Source organism: Bombus pyrosoma, linkage group LG9 (genome assembly GCF_014825855.1).
Source record: "Bombus pyrosoma isolate SC7728 linkage group LG9, ASM1482585v1, whole genome shotgun sequence".
NCBI lineage: Eukaryota > Metazoa > Arthropoda > Insecta > Hymenoptera > Apidae > Bombus > Bombus pyrosoma.
The window spans coordinates 4,937,073-4,955,590 of record NC_057778.1 but is presented as its reverse complement, the minus strand read 5'-3'; the positions used below and the strand labels follow the sequence as shown (position 1 = coordinate 4,955,590).

Sequence of the window (18,518 nt, the reverse complement as noted above, 5' to 3'; positions counted from 1 at the left end):
GATATGGTTTAATGGATATAATATTATTTAAGCAAAATTTCAAAATCACTTCATCTTAACTGTCTTGATAAAGCTTTTACACATCAACAGTTCTGACGCCGATAAAAGTTTCATAATCAAATATGGACCATTTCAAATGTGCGAACGATTTTATCGTTATTCGATTATCAATTCAATGTTGAAGTACATTAAATGGCAACTGATTCGATGCAACGATTCGAAACTATGAGGTGATTTGGGAAACTACTTTTAGTGTACCGACTTCTCTAGAACGCATACGCTCGATGATATATGACTTTCGCATTTCGCGAAAAAGTTTCAAGCTACCTCGATAAAACAAGCGTGCGCTCGGCGCGATGTAACGCGCGGTTTATTAGACGCAAAGTCCGTAAATCATCTTACGGGTTATTAATTACGATACTGGCGTCCGTTATTTTACAAGCGGAAAATTAGCTTGCAGTATTACGCGGTTGCAGCATCACTCTGCGCCAAGATTCCTAATACGATTACCTTGCTCGAGACTGTTTGGATGAAGTCACGCGTAAATTATTGGTTATGGGACAAATAATATTGAACATTCATTATTTTCTTTATTCTATGATCAAGTTTCTTTAATTCATCGCAACGATATAACAGTTGCACCAATATAATCTAAGCGAAGGAAAAAGATTGTAGTGTAGGATGGATGGCCTATAAGCATCTTTGTTACGTTACATCGCGTTTTAAAATTGGAGTAAATTGAAGTTATTTGAATTTGAGAAATCATTCGAGAATACGTGATTTTATACACTAGATTTATTTTATTGTCGGAGGTGTTCGAATTTTAATTACATTAACAACTAAGCAGTAAAATTATATATACAGGTTGTTTAAACGTAAATAATAATAAATATAAGGCAAGAAATACCCGGTATAAAATATTTATTGTAGTAATAGATAATTTACACGAGCCCACTGTAGAAATCAGAGATAACGGAAAAATGTCCACGATTCGAAAGATTCTCTTAAGCTTTTCCCTTAATGCTGTAAATACTTCAATTTTTTCAAACATCATAAAATTATGTATAGAATCTATGCCACTGTAAAATTGATAATAATAGAAGTATTTCTAATGAGTAACTTTATACTTGATAAGCAGAATTCAATAAATTGTCTGAAAAAAGTATTACAAGCGTTAAAGTTGTATTTCGTATGCACACATTCTCTTATGTGAGATATTACGTAAAAAGAGACAGGCGAATTATTAAAAATAATTGAAAAATTGTCCACAAATGAGTCTCGTTATCGGCCTTTCGATAACTTTATTTCATATCTTCGCGCAGAGAATAATAACGAGGATCGATTTATCCAATAAAATATTTCATTCTATTTAAAAAGGAGCTATTTTGTTGCTTCAGAGGAGATTTATATTTCAGTTAGGTAATCCTCGACGAGCCATTCAATATCCTCTTCCACTATCTTTTCGTATTTCATGGTTTGTTCCCGTTTTCCAAAGTATCCTACGTTGATTTTATATTATATTAATTGAATTACTATCGAAGCATGTTCGTTACATCCATAGCTATTTTATACTCCAGCATATATCTTCATTATCCTGGTTAAAAATTTATACGAAAATAAATATCAAAATATTGCTTTAACTTTCAATTATTCCACATTTACAAGATATAATGTATGCTTAATAAATCATTTCAAATATTAAAAGTAAATATTTAATAGAGTGGCAAAAAATTTCTGAACTCTAATAAGAAATAATTAAATAAAAGATTCTCTTGCGATAACAGTAATGTATATTAACTTAATGGAACTTTTTCACGTTATTAGTATTTAATTATAATATATTGCATAAAATTAATTAATCTCACGAGATAACAAGTTTTTTTAAACTGATTATACATTTCAGCGCGTTAAACAATCGAAGATTGTATTTCCTGACAGAATCTCGCTTGGACGTCCTAGTTATAAATGACATCATAATCGCGATTATTTAATATGAAGCAATAGCATGCTCAACAGCTTTAAATTTACTTGCGTACAATTATTGCGATAATATTTCGAGTCCTCTCTTATCATAACAAGATAACAACAATAAGTTACTCTTGAAATTAAAATTTCTTAGAAGTGAAGGAGGTGTTTTAATTGTTCATTATAAAATTCATCATTGTTATACACATACTTGTACTGATGAAGAAAATTGGAATGTTATTTTCAAATTAACTTAATGTCAAATAATTTCACAATCGCATAAGCAAATACAAAGTTTTTCAGAAGACTCGATATCGCGCAAGATTTAAATTTAACTGATACCGTAAGACCTCAACGATTCGAAATAGATTTGACTTTTAGCTTACTTAACTATATTAAAAAATTCAATTACTGTTATACCATTAATACCATTAATGGTCGATATTATACAAAGTAAGATTTAATCTTATTGTAAGTCGTCTATGATACTAATAACTATGACTATAACACTTTTACATAACACATGAAAAGAATGCGCGAACTAATAAAAATTCTTCCAATTTAATTCTCAATTCACTTCAATTTTATCTACCCCTGAAATTTACGTTTACTTCTAGACTGATACCAAAGACGATTCACCTTTTACGAAGAAGTACAAGTATCAAACTTGCGCGGGGTAACTTTCCGTTGCATCGATCGTCGTCGAAGAAACATTATTTCGCCATCATCGTTGATACAACGTCGTTTTGATGAGCATGTAATGGGTATACCCCTCGCTTTGTACCTTCAGAAATTTCTCAATGTCTAATAGTCACAGGGGCTTATGAAACGCCTCGTGTATACGATACGTCTTGCTGTCAACGGTGCGCACGAATATTCGCTTGGCAGTGCGCTTTACGACAGGCAATCTTTACGTGCACGATGAATGCGCGTTAAACGCGGTCTCGAGCCATCGTAGAACCCACCAAACGTTAATTTGATGAGACGTTACGTCCAATATATTAATTCTCGACATGGCAATATATCGTGTACCAGGATGTCGAGACGTTCTTAACACTAGGACAAGGAACGGAGTGGCAGTTCAGAAAACGGGAGGCTTAACCAGAGAGTCTAAACTAATCCAAACATTCCTTACGTGGCTTACGGCATTCGGCCTGCGGATGGTAGTTCTGCTAGCAATAATTGTGATAACATCTTGTTGCTACAGTCTCACCGTCCCTCCCTGATACTGAAATTCTGTTTCTACGTGGCAGTTTGCCTGGCATAACGAGCCATCCTGAAGGAACCTCAGTCCTAACGTCGAACATCGTGTCGTTACCCACATATGCCCATACATACAGCTACCAGCGAATGTGGCTCGCACATGTAATCACGCTCTGCGAACTGGATATGGTTAGACCTCTTAATAACGTGCTACCTACGTAGAAGCGTACGTGTTAGAACGATGTGTCTACCTCTTTCGCACTGGTACACGGTACAACACGGTGAATGCTGGATCTTGATACGATATTGATCGGCTGTGTGTATCATGGGAATCTCTTCTCGACACCTAGCAACGCGCTGGACTTTTAACATGGTTGATTATTGCGCTACATTGAATGTTCCAGCACCTATGTGATAGCCACTCTACACTGTTGATTTATCTGTTTTAATGTCTCCGAAGATGGACTAGTTAGAATCCATCTAAGAAAGAATTAGTTTGGAACGTAAGAGCACCTTCATAGATGGACATATTTGGACGTGAGCTATCTATGCGTATGATAGATAATTGGATATCGATGATATTATTTACAGGAATGTGCATATTATGATTCCTAAGAGATACAGTATCACGATGGATTCGCATGAAGATTTCTCTCGGACGTAGGCCACAAACGTAATGTAGTATCGAATTTTTCCATTCACACGAGAGATACACCCTGTTCATAGGTATTAGGATACTTACGGAAAGATGAGCTAGGTTTGGAAAAACCATTAAGAAATTATCGAAACATTTTAGGAATTATTCCATTTGAAATCGTAAACTAATATCAATATTACAATAATAGTCCCGTCAATTTGGAATCGGATCGCGGTCTTACACGAATATAACATTCTGTTCGATTGATCATATTCTTTTCTATCTTTTTTTTTTTTCAAGCAACCTATAGTAAATTTGACAAATTATAAATCAGCTGATTTCCCTATTTGGCATAAGATTGTAAAATTACAGGAAAGAAGTTCATATCTTATAATTTGTAAAATTATATATTCACTAATATGATTTTGTACAAGACTCGTATCTTATAGGTGTATCTCGGTATAAAAGAAGGCTAACAGCTCAAGACGTTAGAGGAAAGTACACATTGGTACAAGTATTGGTAAACTTATGTCTATATAAATTTGGAATAATATTTGACTTGATAAAACGAGATTATCGTGACGATGTATACTGAAAGGATTGTTCCAAAATGGAGTTTCCAAGACAGGAATACTAGACGTAAGATGTTGAGATGTGGTGCTGGTTCACACGCCATTGGGCGTGATCATTATTTTCCCGAGTCAAGGGGAAACGTGTCGTGGAATGGCATCACGATGGTCCATGTTCCATCGAGAAACGTACGAAGAAACATTGAGAAATATTGGAATTTTATGTGTCGACAAATGTGAGCATTCTATGTTGGAGAATTGCTAGTTGTTGATAAAAGGGGATCATAAATGAATATTTGCGCATGAAAATGTTTCTTAATACTCGGAAAATATTGGGAAATAAAAAGAAGTAATTTAATGAAATACCACACTAGTGCAAAGCATTTAAATTTATTTCCAAGAAGACTGAGATGAAACATTTGGGTATTAAAAATTGGGAATTTTATGAGAAATGTTCATAAATTCAAATAAAGTAGATTCTTTTTATTTTCGATAATTCTGCTACTACAATTTCTTTTCACTCGGTCATCCAACCTGTATAATTGTTCTACTTTCCTAACTGACGCAAATGCGGTATTTTTACTATTCCACGGTATTCTATTATCGCACGTCACCTTTCACTCTTCCTTGATTCAACAATGGCCCCGGCCTTTTCATCAAACTTTCTTGTCACCCAACATAAAGGCAGAAAGGGAACATTTGTCATGAATGACCAATGTTGATCGTTTCTTTTCGTATGTATTTCTATTACACATTTCTACGTTGATCGTATATTTTCAGACATATTCCTAACCAGTTAAATTTTTAAAAAGCTAAGCTTGCCTCTCCGAAGCAAGATTTTGATATTCTTTAAAACTGCTGAAAAGGTGAAGTATATTCATAAAACATGAATGCTGCAAATATTCCTTTGAAATTTTTTTCAAGTGTGTAATTTCAACAGGTTGAAATGGATCCTAATCCAAAGTACAGAAATAAAATATAGCGAAATAGAGCACGTTTCATCTGTGTTACAAACAAAAGGGTCTAAAAGATTCATCAAAGACTTCAAAACTACCTCGAATCTAAAGAACTAATTACACGTGCATATCATTTCCCCCTTTCTTCTATTACTCGCTTCAAAGACACAAAAATTCCAAAACACTTTTGAACGAGACCGCGAAGAATCAGCGTGACAAACGTGAGTAAAAAACTAAGCTGATTTTCTCGGAGTGAGAGGCGTAAGGAATACCCGAGACTGCGAGATGAAAGCGAGACAGACGGAACGCAGATATTGTGAAGAGGTTCAGGTTCCGTACACGGTTGGTGCTGTAAACTCTGTTGAACTCTCATGCTTTCTGCGATGTGGAGAACCAGCTGAGTAGAAGGCACGAGTGTGTTGTACATGCCGAAGACGCATTAATATTAATGTACCGGGATTTACTGCGACACGGGCTGCTCGAGCCTCATGGGTAGGATGTATGTTTACAAATACGTTTCTCAATGTAGCCCCGCCCGACGGTTTGCCTTCAAGCCCGCAGTTCCATAGTCCAGGCGCGTTCTTCCTTACCGGAAGTAGCAAGTAACGTTGGCAAACTTGGACTCCCTGCATCTTGCAAGGCAGTTCCCTAAGGGGGCTTCCGGTACGGTCTGTTCTCGCCACAGAAATGGTTACGTTAAAGTGTGTCAAGGCATATCTTACCTTTTCTTCTCAAAGTACGCTCAGTCTGAAAATCGAGGGAATACTGTTCCCGTTGAGAAACGTACCAGCATGTCCTTGCATTCCCTAGATTCCTTGTCACATACGAAACTGGTGAACTGTTTCTCGTCTCTGCTTCTACTTTAGCTACAATGGCGACAGATTCCTCAAATAACGTGCCCCCGGATGTTTCAATTCCTTATGAACGTTTTTGGTAGATCTCTTCTCACAGAAATTACTGCATAAGGTTCAGTTAAACTGCGAGTTGGAGATTTCTGGTTTTCTATGCGAAAAAAAGAAAAAAAAATGAATAAATTCTTCTCGTGGGAAATTCAGAGGTTTCGATATTGTTATGATAGAGATATAAGAATCGTTATCTATAAAACGATATCCTTTGTCCATATCTCGTATTGAAAGTTGCCTGTGATTTAATTTGCTGGAAATATGGTATCTGCGCCTTTCATTTTAAACAAGTTTCAATCCTCTTTTTAATGGCTTTACGCATTCGCATTTTCAAAGTTCTGTATGATTCCACGTAGAAGGTAACTTGATTATATTAAACTTATTATGCAATATTGATCCTTTTAAAACAGAATTTTTAAAAAGGGAAGTCCTGAAAGAAGATTAATATTAATAGCTTGTATTGGCTTATAAATATTAAATTATCTATATATGTACATTTAAAAATTATTCCGAACGATATTTGAATAATGCTTTTAAAAAAAGGAGATAGATAATCCATGAATTATCTATTTCACAGAATATTTAATTCGTTATTTTTTATCTATTTATTTGAAAGAATATTAATAGAATAAATCATATTGACGTGTGGACAATGAATTTTTAATATACATTTAAGGATGAATATACATGCTATATTCAGATTGTAAAAGAAAAGAGAAAATAAATAAAAAATTTAATTTATGCCAAAGACGATAAAATCATGTTTAGCTGTACAGATTACCCTTTGCCATTTAGAGATAACGCTGAATGCACGTCAAAATGAAGGTTCTATAAAAAAAATTAGATTTCACAAGGCGACGAAAAGACTAATCTCCAACTGGCGAGTTAAGAGCAAGTTAAAGTTACAGGGCTCGATAGAACGTTTCATTAAACCGTCCACGTGGTCCGATTATTCTCACGCGATATAAAGTTTCTACCGTAATTCTCGTGGAATCGCGCCGTTCGATAATTTCAACGCGACGCCACGCGGAGTGCCTTTTTCCGTTTTTACAACATTTTAATGTGTCGCATCAGGAGATTCATTGGGATGAAACGTGTCGATCATTTTTGCATCCGTTGAATCCGCGGCTCCGTCCAAAAATCCCAACGGAATTCAAAGTATTAACTTAAATTAACGTCACACGCGAATGCTTTATGGCCAATATAGACTATCGTGTTCGAGGAAGGCTACACAGTGTTGCCACGCTGTTCAATCGAGTGTGGAATATCGCATGATCGATGGTTCCCGTTCGATCACGACCGCGGATTATCTATTTTTGTTTTAGAATGTCTGTGGTGAGATATCAAACCGGCTCATAGAAATCGTTGGTACGGAACATCAAATTTATAGAATGCCAAACATCAGTCTAGGAGATTATGATGCTTCTTGTTCGATACTCATTTAATAAAATTTTCTAATCTGTTATCGTCTAATATACGAAACATCAAGATTATTGTCCTGTAGATTCATGACACATTAAGCATTATTCTAGCGATTTATGATCTTCTCTCGTTCGATATATATCTGGTTAATAGAATTTTTGAATCTGTTATCGTCGAATAGGTATACGAAGGGCCGAGATTTTCGTACCATGGTAGATCGCTATGAAAGCTCGTGAGAGTACTTGCTTAAGTAAGCCGAAATTGGTTCGTCGGTGAGGTCAAACAGGCGTATCTAGACTACTAATTACCTAAGGGATTGGGACAAACTTAGCAGGACTCTCGGTGGAACAGGCGAACGATAGGGAAGTTCCACAAGCCCATTGCGTTTATATTCGCGATCGGGATCTTTCCTTAATCCTCATTGCCCTGGGAGGTTTCGAGAATCGTCCTAAGTCCACCAAGGCTGCTGGGAAATGGTCGGTGAACTTGCCATCGAATTTACAATTATATCGGCTACGAGCCCTATCCTCCAAACCTGATACAACCGATAACGAGAATTTTGCCACTCGCATGGCCCACGCACAGCAATTTTTTAAATTTGACCAGGAAATTACTTACTCCCTTGGGTTACTCTTTGGCTGACTTTCCGCAAGCATTTTATATTAAAGAGCAATTTTCGAGACTGCTACGGTTCCGCTTGTTCGCCAGATTATTAATGACGGAAGTCACGACTATGAGTGCACGTATTAAGGGCGTGCTAAGACGGAAGAAGGTCGGAGGCTGTAAAGCCGGAATTAATTAATGGCAATCAGTAAGGGTATTTAACCGTACATCCACGAACTACGTGTGGTTAATCGTCTCGATGTTCTTTGCCCGATAATTCATGGTTTCTCGTTGTACGTATCAGACGGACGTGTCTGTTGGCAGAGGACCTAGGTAAATCGGCCATTGTGAATGATATTATTGCTCTTGGCCGACGAGAAACAGATTTCCAATCTGACATAAACCCCTGGTAAAAACGCAGGATGGAATAACAGCGTTAAGAGTGCGCGACCTTTTCATGTAGCATGACTTTGTGCTTTTTGGTTAACAGCTTCAAGTGGCATAGATTCGCCGACCAAGCAGAAGGAGGAAGGCAGAAGCGACGCGCGCGGCTTCTTGAAAGAGCTCTCGTAGTCTCGTACAGAACGAGAAAAGCCTGTAGACGTGACGTCACTCTTTGTGGAGACGCAGTTGGGGATTTCGTCGTTCGTAGTGGTTGGTCAAGGAGAGGGTGAATGACGTCACGTGCGCGACGCGACGATCGTCGTTCTGAATACCGCTGGCTTCCAGAAGATCTCTGTTCTTTCCAACATCCTTAACATTTTACGTGTGGAATATAAATTGTAACAATTGATACTAAAATTCGTACTAATATCGTTCCCAATTATACTTACAACAAATACAAGCTGATCTTGTAAGATTAACAGATTAAGGACCAACGTTGCAATATTTCATCAACAATTTTTTTTAGCTAGTTTACGTTATTAAATTTTATCTTTTATCTGTGGTTATGGAAAGGGGTTCCAAGGATTTACTTAATAATCTTTCTCATTATTATCTTTTTCATCTAGTTTATGTAGTTTGAAGAAGTTGATGTATAACGCTATGATAACATCTTCTTATATCTAATCTTTGTAATGGTCTTTCGTATAGTAATTCAAAACCATGAGAAATTACGATACCAGGTTGCCGTCTTTTTAAATAATGAAACTCTCTTTTTTATGATTTCTGTAATGAATTTTTTTTAAAAATGTGAAAATAATGTGTATATTACTTTATTTTCGTTTTTCAATAAATTTGCTTTGTCCCCAATGGATTGATAGTTCCATAATTTCATTTGAATTATATTCTATAAATTGAGATAAAGTCAACGAACAAAAATGTGAATTATCATAGGTCATGATAACTACAGAAAAATTGTGAGTGTCTCGAAGCTCTGTTATTAACAGGAATTCAGTATGGCATGGATGAGTACATTGCAGTAGAACAACTATGGAATTTTAATAAAAGCAGAAAAATGTTAATAAAATCGCAATGTTGAAATGAAATTTGCATTGAACATACAGTTACAATTTCCAAGTTAAATTGAATTCTTACATTTCTTTTTAATTTTACAATTTTCTATTACCATCTTACTGTTAGTGCAATGATATTTCAGGTACAATTATTAAATACGTTTTAATATTATCTACTTGTTATGAAAGAGTAACATTGTTTAACAAATTCTGAGAGAAATATATAATTTAATGAGTATATTTACAATATCAGTCAAGTTCAATTGTTTTCGCAGGAAAATGTTGCGAATAAAATAAAAAATAATATCTCGTCAATATCCTTAAAAATTTATAACTTATATTCTCATGAATGTGTTTTATTTTACGTGTTTCGTTATTTCCTTTCAATTAATAGTAACAATTAAGTCATCGGAATTTTGCAACATTCATTACAATTTGGTACGAAACAGTAGTAGTAACAGTAATAGTACTGGCTCGACAAATTCCAGCTTAATTTCTACAACTATAACAAGGGATATATAACATATATACATATAACAACTAAAACAACTATAGCTCAGATTTTATTAGTTTTTATTAAAAAAAAAAGTATCACTTCCATAATAAGAAAACCACATTTTACAATTTACCTGATACAATTATCTGGTCAAATTCACAAAATTGTAGCAAACGTAAAATATCTTCCACAAAGTCTCAATAAAACTTACAACAGAAACGAAATTTTTATAAAGCCTTGTAATTGCTCATTGACCGTTCGAATCTCATTCCGCGGAAACATACATTCAATATCTGAGCATCGAATCGTTCTTTCGAATAAATCACTTTGTCCCGCTGTTCGCTCGTTCGTTTCAATCAATCTCATCGGAACACGTTATTTATCAAACGTCGAATCCATATTATTTCCAATATTTATACGGAAAATATGACTTGGAATAAATCGTGGCCAGAAACTACTTGCGAAAGAGAGAATTGAATGACCGTTGCCTACTCACGAGTTCGGATCGCGATGCGGGTGTGTTTTAATGTGTGTCGCGGCGAACTGTACGGGCAACGCGAATGGCGCTAGGGAGGGGGAAAGTCGGCCGCGACGGAGGGGAGACGACAGTACGGTATACCGAAGACTCGTTTCGGTGGTATGGTGGGGGTTACGGGGGTCCAGGCATGGAGAGGGCGCAGTTCCGCGCCATCCTCCGTATCGTTGACACGTCCTACGAAAAGAGTGTAGAGAGTCAGTCGGTACGTTCGCTTCTCTCGTGACTCGTCTTGTGCGTTGATCCTTGATTTCTCGTGACACCGAGCGATCTCGTCGTTCGGTTTCCACGAGCCTGTCGTTTCGTGGTCGACGGAGCACGTAAGCATCTTCTTTATTTCAAATAACGCGCGTGCATCGGACAGTGCGCGTGCCGTGCGACCGTTGGGTCGCTGACTTTCAAAACAGTCTCGATCGCGCTCTCGACCTATCGACAACGTCATTGTGCCGGAGGAGCGCGTATATCGACCCGTGATCCTCTGCAATCGTTTTTGCGTTCTTTTATTCTCACTGTGTCGTCAGTACGAAATTACCGTCTCGTATAGTGGATTGGTGAATTTCGGGTGTGACATTCTTTGTTCGGTTCAGTGAACATTTCACGGGGAACTATGTCGTCAACTGGCAACTATCTGTTCACCGCGGTGATTATCCTGATCGTCTCTGCGACCGGAATCATCGCCACTGTAACCATGGATGCCAAGATTCGCGACGACTCCGACTTGTCCCAGGTAAGAATTTTTTACATTTTGTCCGTCTCTGTCACGCGTACTACGCATTCGTTTGGGATTAAATGTTCTTCGTTGCGCGTTGTTTCTCTATTCGAACATGTTACGTGTCCTTCGACCTTCGTGCTTTGGTGAAACATATATTTACTTCAACACATAGAGCCGCTTCGCGTGTAAAGGAAATAAATAAATATACCACAGACGGGTACTTTTTGTTCATTAGTTCGCAACAATTGAAAGACTCGCGACCTTGCGTAATGTCAAGTATTGTCTACTGTAACAAGATAACACCGTATATTCTGTATTCGTGAGAATCCCGAATGAAATTAAATACGACGAAATAAAATATGTTGCACGTTTCTGACGCATTCAATCGGCCCATGAAGGTTACTTTTAATTTGCATGATTAACCTTGTTAGCAGAGGTTATGATTGAATCTTTCATGATATCGTGTTTTCTTCCGTGAAGTAGTTTTAACAAAATGTGTCATGGAGGACGAAAAACTTCGAATGGTGAAACAGTTTAATTTTGAACTCGAAATATATTTGAATTAGCGAAGAATTCTCATAAAAACTATATTAATATAACTTTTATTAATTTATATAATAAGTAATATATCGATATATATTAATATATTATTTGATTAATTTATCTGCTTAGTATTATGTGAAATTGAGTTACATTTCATAACAAAATCGTATGACTTACTATTTACGTGGATTTTAGTGTTAAGTGGTATTATCACGTTCGGAATTTATATTTATGTCACCGTCAAATTACCAATAGAAACTCTAATAGGTTTTTTGTCGACACGAGTGAATCATTTAATTTTAGGGCCTTCGTGTGCTAACCTTTATGGCGAGGTTTACGCACCATCTCACATCATTCTGTTAATTAATGACGCAATAAAAGAGGCTGGCTGACATAAAATCGAGAGTCACTCGACTCTTTTCTTTGCGTCCATCGACTCGATTCTTTTTTTCTTACAGTGTTCCCACACCTTAGATTACACAAGGGAAGTGTAATTAGCCGATAAAAGAGAAAATTTGCTATTACAAAAGTTTTTTCAGTGAATAAATTGTCAATCTTTTCTCGTTTAAGATAGCGAGAGATTAATTCCGCGAGATTATTCACTTTTTAGCGAAGCAATTGTTCGTGCACTTCATTAGATGAATATTTTTGTAGAAGGAATATTCTCGGTGTTTCCGAATGTTTTTTTAGATATTAAATAAATTTGTTAAATTGCTCAATATTTTGCGTTAAATACTTCTGTACTAATTCATATATTTGTTTAACATTTTTATTATTTTTATTTCATTGTTCTTCATATTCTGTGTAGATTTACAACATAAATTCATTCTGTTCTTATTTATTTCGATATACTATGCAGTACGGAGATATAAAAACAAGATAACTCTATGTTACAACCATATGTTTTATTATTTTCAATGCAAATGGTAGGAATATTATTTTAAGGATTGGAAATTAGTGAAACACGACGGTTTTCAAACTATATAAAGAATCTGAAAAATTTTTGTGAATTTAGGGAAAATGTAACGACTATGTAAAACAATTACTGCATAAGTGGACAAATCTTTTCTGCAAATCTTCATCAAAAACGAATATTTTACTAAAATATTCAATTTTCCGCGAACAATGTAGATCTTGAGAGATACAGACAAACTTTCATATATTATTTCTAAATTGTATTAAAAAATCATCATACGTACCAACTTCTATTAATGCATAATATTTTTCTTGTTTTTCTGCAAAGACTCTCCGAATTTCGTTAAAATATTCAATCTTCAGTCGACTGTGGAAGTTTTGACAATATCCTTATACTATTGTTAAATTGTATCAAAAAATCACACAAATTGAAAATCACACTATACACACAAAGTTGTCCCATTTCCAGTTAAATTTATTAATAAATTTAAAAAAAAACAATGCACCATATTTTTATCGCTTTTCGTTTAAAATATCTTCAAAAACCGGAGGAAATTTTCTAGAAATTTTATTTCACGAATCGTTCGATATTATTCGCTCGACGATCGAGTCAATTTTTCACGCGATCTCATGCGTTTAAAAAGGTGAGTTCTATAACCGGAGGCGCCCAGTCTTTCACGGATCGCGTTTCACGTTTAGTTAAATGGACTGATCTACATTAAATCCCCCGGAGATTCCTTTGGTGGCTTTGAATTCATCTCGCTGAATATTACAATAATGCGTATCCAGCTTCGAAGGCAGGCCGAATGGATCCCACCCACCAACTTGTTGCTGCGACAAAAATCGTCAGGACGTTTTCGCTTGGGGCTAGTTTTCACTTCGATCGATTCAACAAACTACTTGCTGCCGCTGGTCCCCGAACTCGATTTTCACAGCTTTTATTTCATTCCATGCTCGGCACCGAACTTCCACGATTCTTTTTATCACCGAGAAATATGATTCGGTCGGCTTTTAACCTTTTCGCGGTCGTGGAACGTACAGCTTTTAATTTTGTCCCACGACACGACGCTTGTTTGCTCGAATCTAGAGGTTTCTGACATTGATTTGCGGCTCTAAAATCGAGTTTATTCGTGTAAAGTACAATAAATACCCTTTATTCGATCTTTTCATAAAAATTTTTAGAAAAATTATAAATTGGAATTATAAATTTAGGTTTCGTAAGATGAATTTATACGTGAACTGAGGGGATTGAATGATATTTTGGAAAAGATTTAGTGTAAAAATAAATTTTATTACTGAAAGATATTAAGTATAAATGTGAATGAATCGTTTAGGTTTCGTTTTCTGCGATCCCGAGGTATAATACATTTCCGATCTAATATTACACGATATGCTTCAAGCAATGTTAGCAAATGTAGAAGGATTGATTACTTATGAAGTAACATTACGGTTAAAGTTTAAAACCAACGAAGAAACTTTCAAGAGAAAATGGATCAATTTTGAATAATTTATGCAGACACTAAAAAATCAATAGAAATAATATTATGTTATTATAAGTAATGTTACTTATATAACACATATATAACGTAGTAACGCGATATACAATACTTTTGGTGATATATTTCCTAATATTCGTACACAGATTACGTTATACCTATTAATAAAATATGCAATTAATTCGATTTTACGTTTTTTAAACATGAAGGTTAATGGCTTTCTTTACACCTTTACCTTTCTTTACCTTTATTAACCTTTCATTCACTACTTTCCTCAAGAATATTTTATTCGACTATCTCGATCACGTCTGCAACGAAAGCTAACTCGGGATCAATTTCTATTTTCTTTCACCTTCTCGTATTTTCAGAAAAATCTTATACGTATGTGCCGTATTTGCCCAGTAGATTATAACTCCTATGAGCGAGAACACAAGCTTTGGATAAAATACAAGGGATATTTTTATTAAAGCTATTATACTCTTCCGTATATGTTGAAAATTACATTTTATAAAATTTCACATATTCTCAATTTTTCGTACGAGATTGTCCTATAAATTATCGTGTAAATTGTAAATCATCCTATCACACTAGAAATTTCGCGGTTCATTGTTTAAAGCAATAGGAAATCGTAGGCTGTACAAAATCACATTTATCCAAGTTACATACATACATATATATTGTATATATTTACATTTGCGTTCGTAGGTGTAAAGTAGAGTGCCATGTAATAGAGAGTATAGCATGTGAAATCAGATTACATATGTCAATATAATGTACAATGGTTTTGATGTGACATGGATTAACAATAGTCTCCATCGCTGTCATACGCGTCTAATTCGTCCATTGTTTTGTTCGTTTGGAGTATCGGGAACGCATGAATTCCTCGCGCTGCACTGTTCCATTTCACCCGTTCTTCCCTGGAAAGTCGTGGTGCTACACGGTCAACCGCGTAACTGAAACGGTCATTGCCAATGTCAAAGCCGTTCTCAGTTTCCGCCCTTCACTCTCTCATTCTCTTTTCATCACCAAGGCTCAGCTTCTGCCAGCAAGTGGCCTTGCCTTTCACTTTTTTTCGTACAATGCCTACGTTAAGTCCCGCTAAGTTCCATTCATGTCGATGGCAGCCAGGTACGAACAGGTAGATTGGTTACGCTTGTGTGTACAATATACGTTCGTTCATGATAACGACCATGTTGGCCTTCGAAGATTCTGTTTGATATTAACGCCATTACGCTCCAATGACTTCCTCGTTTCTCTATAGGTATACCGGTGTTGCACAAATATGCATACGTAATAGGGTATTTGAATACTTGTAGAAACTTTTTATCAACATATTACAACATATAACAAACATATGATATAAACATATATATTCAACGTGTAAAAAAATATTTTGAAATTTCATTAGCGCTGTAACGAGACACAACTACTGCGCTTATCTCGCTCGTATTATTAAAATTTGAAACGTATTTGAAAATGTGTATAAAAGTTATAAAATATTTATTGAAAGTATATGCCTCGTAGTATTTGAACAGTTTATTATTCGCTGTATTAATAAATCTCAGTATTCACTGAGACTGTCTCTTTAACGCTTGGTTATTATTATACTTGGGATAGCTATTTATGCTGGTTTTTTAGTGTAAATACATGTTTGTGGTAAATATCTTGTAACTTCTATATACATTTTCCGAGTTATTTCAAATTTTACCAACATCACGAGAATCGAGTCTTGTAATGCAAATAAACATAAACAGGGATCATTTTTCTTATGAGAGTTTATATTGTAGCTGTTGTGTTCCAACGAAATTACATTTTTGCCAAATTCCATTCTTATTAGGTCGTCCGAAAAGTTTCTTTTGTTTTATGCATGCACAACATTTTCCGTTTTATATTATTTTATCGAATTACGTATGATCCATTTTGTTCTATCAAAATAAAGACCACAACGTGTGACAGATTAGGTTTCATGTTTGTATAAAGATGCGTTGTTGCAAAGATGTGCCTGTAAAAGAAAGATACTTTTCGGACAACCTAATATAAGTATGAAGAAGATGCTGTTCTCTTTGAAACTTGTTTAACGTGAAATTAATTCAAATAATTAATTCAGAATGACAAAGTAATTTCTGTTGCTGTTGGCTTTTGAAGATTCTGTTTAACATTAACGCCATTACGCACCAATGTTTCCCCTGTTTTTCTTGTTGGGAAGCGGTTGAGCCCTCTTCTTGTCGGTCATGAGTGTATGTGCATATGATAAATGCCGGAGGAACGAACAGGAAATGTGAATAAATATTATCTTTCGGAATTAAAAAAGAAGAACTCGTGGGAAGTAATTATTCCGGATATGAGATTTCGGACGAGGGAATTTAAATCTGTAACCTATATCGAAAATTTTCTGCCGATCTTTTGTTTCTTCATGTCGGTTGTTTATGGGGTAAACGTGATCAGTATATGTACAATTAAAATATTTTATGAAATGTTATTTTATTTATATGCGCGTGTAATATTTGGTGAACAGGTTTTCTTTTCTCATGAGCAATTTCATTTTGCGTATAGACAGTTATTATTGTTATTTATAGCAAGTACAACATTGATAATATTACAATTCGAGGAATGAGTTGAATTGAATTTTAATTTCAATGAAATATTTCAAACAAATCCAAATAAACAAAATAATTCAAAATTTTCAATCCTTGATAACGTTAAACAAAAATTCGGATTCATTTTTTGGATTTAAATGGCATTTTGAAACATGAGGAAGTTAGATAATTTAATATTTGTTTTTGGTTTGATATTAATCATACTGATATCTATTCCGTGTCATCAATGATACACTCGGTATACGGTGTCATTATTATAATACGATCGTTTCAACAACCACGAACAATAAATTTTTTCCAATGACACGCGTGTCTCAATGAAACGAAAGCTGCAAAATTAGCATAAAACATAATAGGATTTTTGACTGCAAGGTGACTCCAAATGACAGATACAAACCAATTCACGAAATTTGTTCTGTAATCAATTAAATGACTTAATTAGTCACAGTTGTCAGATTATCTTCTGTAGCAACATTTTAAAGTTCATTGAAAACTATATTTGTGTTATAAAAAACTGAAAATTACATTTCAATTTTCAATATTTCTCAATGTATTACTTTTTCAAATTATTATAATGACACATAGAATATAAAATCGTCGCAGTTCGTTTTCGTTGATATACATTTTTCTGTTATTGTAATTCTTTCTCTTGTTTAACCAATGCGATATCGAAAACAATTTTAAACATGCAATATTTATCGCAAACAAATTTTTCCTGTCTTTGTTATCGTGTAGTCAATGACCTAAATAATTCGATGGCGAAGTGTTATTACAATTGGTAGAATGAGGGAATAGCTGGGGCGGGAATCATGGCACCGGATGTCATTTTTAAGTTGAGCAACAGATGGTCCTCAGAGTTCTGAAACGTAAGAAACTTATCCATAGCTAGAAGTCGTTTCGTCCCGGAGGCGGACCGTATGTTCGTCTATGGGATTCCTGGAATTTTATTTTTTTTCTCTTCTACTAATGGAACACGTTGTATGCTTCTAACTAGAGATTAGATTATCAGTGTCTCTAAAAAATACAGATACGTTTACCGGATTAGGTATTAAAATTTCATTGATCAGTATTGAGAGAAATATTAATCTGTTCGTTAAACAATATGATTTTCCATTTGATATACTTTAAAACATTTTATGGTTATAGATAAAGATTTGTTCTACTCAACTCCATTCAATATCTAAATGCTTTGAATATTCCGTACATTTTTCCATATTATGTATATCCTGTACGTTTCCCAAAATCCCCACAAATATCTATGTAAATATCCACAATCTACCTATAATAAATAACATGGAAAAATACTTTTTGTAGCCACGGTACATACGTTTTTACCGTTCATTTAAATTTCCTTCGAACACATGAACCTGATCGTGTCATAAGAATCACAATATAGGACTAAACGTTTCTAAAATTACTTAATAAACTCGAAAGACAAGAATAACTTAATTAGTCAGATCTTCACCCATTTGCTCGAGAACGCGTCAGACCATAAACTCGCAGCAGCTCATAA

General features: G+C 35.0%; 3 protein-coding genes across 9 annotated transcripts in view; 1 reads left to right on the top strand and 2 right to left on the bottom strand.

Moving 5' to 3' along the window:
- The window catches only part of LOC122571059 (origin recognition complex subunit 3), a 307,804-nt gene that overhangs the window by 16,997 nt on the left and 272,289 nt on the right, over window positions 1–18,518 (bottom strand). The gene's annotated exons all lie outside the window — the stretch shown is intronic.
- On the bottom strand, window positions 4,663–10,732 carry LOC122571061. 2 transcript variants are annotated; one of them, XM_043734294.1, is made up of 3 exons: window positions 10,341–10,732; window positions 6,118–6,662; window positions 4,663–6,000 (listed from the first exon to the last, which is right to left on the bottom strand). In XM_043734294.1, the coding sequence occupies exons 2-3, from the start codon at window positions 6,131–6,133 to the stop codon at window positions 5,657–5,659; spliced, it is 360 nt and encodes a 119-aa protein (XP_043590229.1). In that variant the 5' UTR covers window positions 6,134–6,662; window positions 10,341–10,732; the 3' UTR covers window positions 4,663–5,656. The 2 variants fall into 2 exon arrangements, with proteins under 2 accessions (XP_043590229.1, XP_043590230.1); XM_043734295.1 differs by having other exon boundaries at window positions 10,419–10,732.
- LOC122571058 (fasciclin-1) overlaps window positions 10,887–18,518 on the top strand; it is a 384,771-nt gene continuing 377,139 nt past the window's right edge. For all 6 annotated transcript variants that reach the window (XM_043734279.1, XM_043734278.1, XM_043734277.1 and 3 more), the window contains exon 1: window positions 10,887–11,469. In XM_043734279.1, coding sequence (XP_043590214.1) covers window positions 11,350–11,469 — 120 coding nt within the window. In that variant the 5' untranslated portion in view covers window positions 10,887–11,349. The remainder of the gene's footprint in view (window positions 11,470–18,518) is intronic.